Genomic DNA, 2,133 nt, shown 5'->3' on the forward strand with positions numbered 1-2,133 from the left:
GTTGGCCAGGCTGGTATTAAACTCCTAACTTCAGGTAATCTGCCCACTTCGGCCTCCCAATGTGTTGGGATTACAGGCAAGAGCCACTGTGCCTGGCCTAATTTTTGTATTTTTAGTAGAGACGGTTTCACCATGTCAGCCAGGCTGGGTGTGAACTCCTGACCTCAGGTGATCCACCCGCCTTGGCCTCCCAAAGTACTGGGATTACAGGCATGAGCCACTGCACCTGGCCACTTTAGCAATATTTATACAAATATTTCGGTACTCTCCCTCTAGTTTTCTACTGCCAGCAATTTCCCCTGTGTATACTTATAAAAGTACAGCAGGATGTATATAAAGATGTCATTGCAGTGTTACTTTTTAATAGCAAAAAACAAACATGAGAAACACATAAATGTCATCTAGTAGTCAAAAAGAATGACTTCATCAAACTCAGGTTATTGTTATTATCAGAATGTTTCTTACAGCATCCTGTTTTCATTTGCTGTAACTTTTCTTATCTCAAAGTGTCTTTTTGTTTTTCCTTTACTCTTTGCATTGTGCATAAATATATGGAAAAATAAAAACTAAATCAGGTGCCTCTGTCATACCTCGCCTTCTAATTCTTAGAATAAGTAAGCACTCAAAGTAATATTTTAACTTTCATTGTTCATTAGTCTCTTGAGAATACAGTGTAAATAAATCATATAATGGAGAAGTGACACTTTGAGTAAGAAAAATGTTGGCTGTATCCTAGTTATACTGAAATTCATGAAATAGAAATACCTGTCACCTTCAATATCTTTAATATCTTTAATATCTCTATTTTTTGTCCCTTTAAACAGTTCGTTTTCCTGAAGATCTTGAAAATGACATTAGAACTTTCTTTCCTGAGTATACCCATCAACTCTTTGGGGATGAGTAAGTAACTTAGTAAAATGTTTGCCAAATTAGTATGGGAAAAAAAATTTCATTCTTTTTCTTAGAGGAAATCAATTTTTTATTTTCTTTGCTCTTATTTTTTATGTGGTTTATCTTAAAATATATAACGGTGGTTTTTTTTTTACATTGAGACACCAGTCATTTTAATACCTACCATTTAGTGCTATAAATGCATTATTTAATTCTCACAACAGTATTAATGATGGTATTATTATTTGCTACTTTGTGCATTGATGGAATTGGGTAATTGTTTATGAACATACAAATGGCTGGAGTGTAGATTTTAGGCAGTCTGACTCCAGAGCCCATAATCATAACTACTACTTTTTTCTGCCTACCATTTTGCTAAATTACTTCTAGTAGCATGTATTCCCCTAAAGCTGTAATAGAAAGCTTAAGTTGTTGTTCTGTGATTAAATAAGCAGTTGAGAGAAGTTTATTTATTTATTATTTATTTATTTTTGAGATAGAGTCTCACTCTGTCATCCAGGCTGAAGTGCAGTAGTGTGATCAAAGCTCATTGCAGCCTGAACCTCCTGGGCATAAGCAGTCCTCCCACCTGAGCCTCTGAGTAGCTGGGACTACAGGCACACACCACCATGCCTGGGTTTTTTTTTTTATTTTTTGTAGAGATTGGGTCTCCCTATATTGCCCAGGCTGGTCTTGAACTCCTGGACTCAAGTGATCCTCCCACTTGCGCCTCCCAAAGAGCTGGGACTACAGGCATGAACCACTGTACCTGCCCTGAAGTTTATTTTTTAGAAGGAACTTTAAAGATATGTCCCAGGCCGGGTGCAGTGGCTCATGCCTGTAATCCCAGCACTGTGGGAGGCCAAGGTGGGCAGATTGCCTGAGGTCAGGAGTTCCTGAGCGGCCTGGCTAACATGGTGAAACCCCGTCTCTATTAAAAATACTAAAATTAGCCAGGCGTGGTGGCACACGCCTGTAGTCCCGGGAGGCTGAGGCAGGAGAATCACTTCAACCCGGGAGGCAGAGATTGCAGTGAGTCGAGATCACGCCACTGCACAGATTGCGCCTGTGCGACAGAGCAAGACTGTATCAAAAAAACAAAAACAAAATAAAGATATGTCCCAGTATATTTAACACTCCTCTTTAATTTCCTATACTTAGATTACATCATTGAAATAGTTACTTTTTTAAAAATTTTGAAAACATTTCACATTTGCAGAAAGTTGTAAGAATAGTACAGTG

At 38.2% G+C, this 2,133-nt stretch overlaps 1 protein-coding gene across 1 annotated transcript in view; it reads left to right on the plus strand.

Moving 5' to 3' along the window:
• Positions 1-2,133, plus strand: part of HAT1 (histone acetyltransferase 1) — a 78,427-nt gene that overhangs the window by 24,669 nt on the left and 51,625 nt on the right. Inside the window, exon 3 of the mRNA XM_011945945.1 lies at positions 825-900. Within this exon, the coding sequence (XP_011801335.1) occupies positions 825-900 (76 nt within the window). The remainder of the gene's footprint in view (positions 1-824; positions 901-2,133) is intronic.

The sequence above is a fragment of the Colobus angolensis genome, unplaced genomic scaffold (assembly GCF_000951035.1).
Source record: "Colobus angolensis palliatus isolate OR3802 unplaced genomic scaffold, Cang.pa_1.0 Scaffold247, whole genome shotgun sequence".
In the NCBI taxonomy this organism is placed as follows: Eukaryota; Metazoa; Chordata; class Mammalia; order Primates; family Cercopithecidae; genus Colobus; species Colobus angolensis.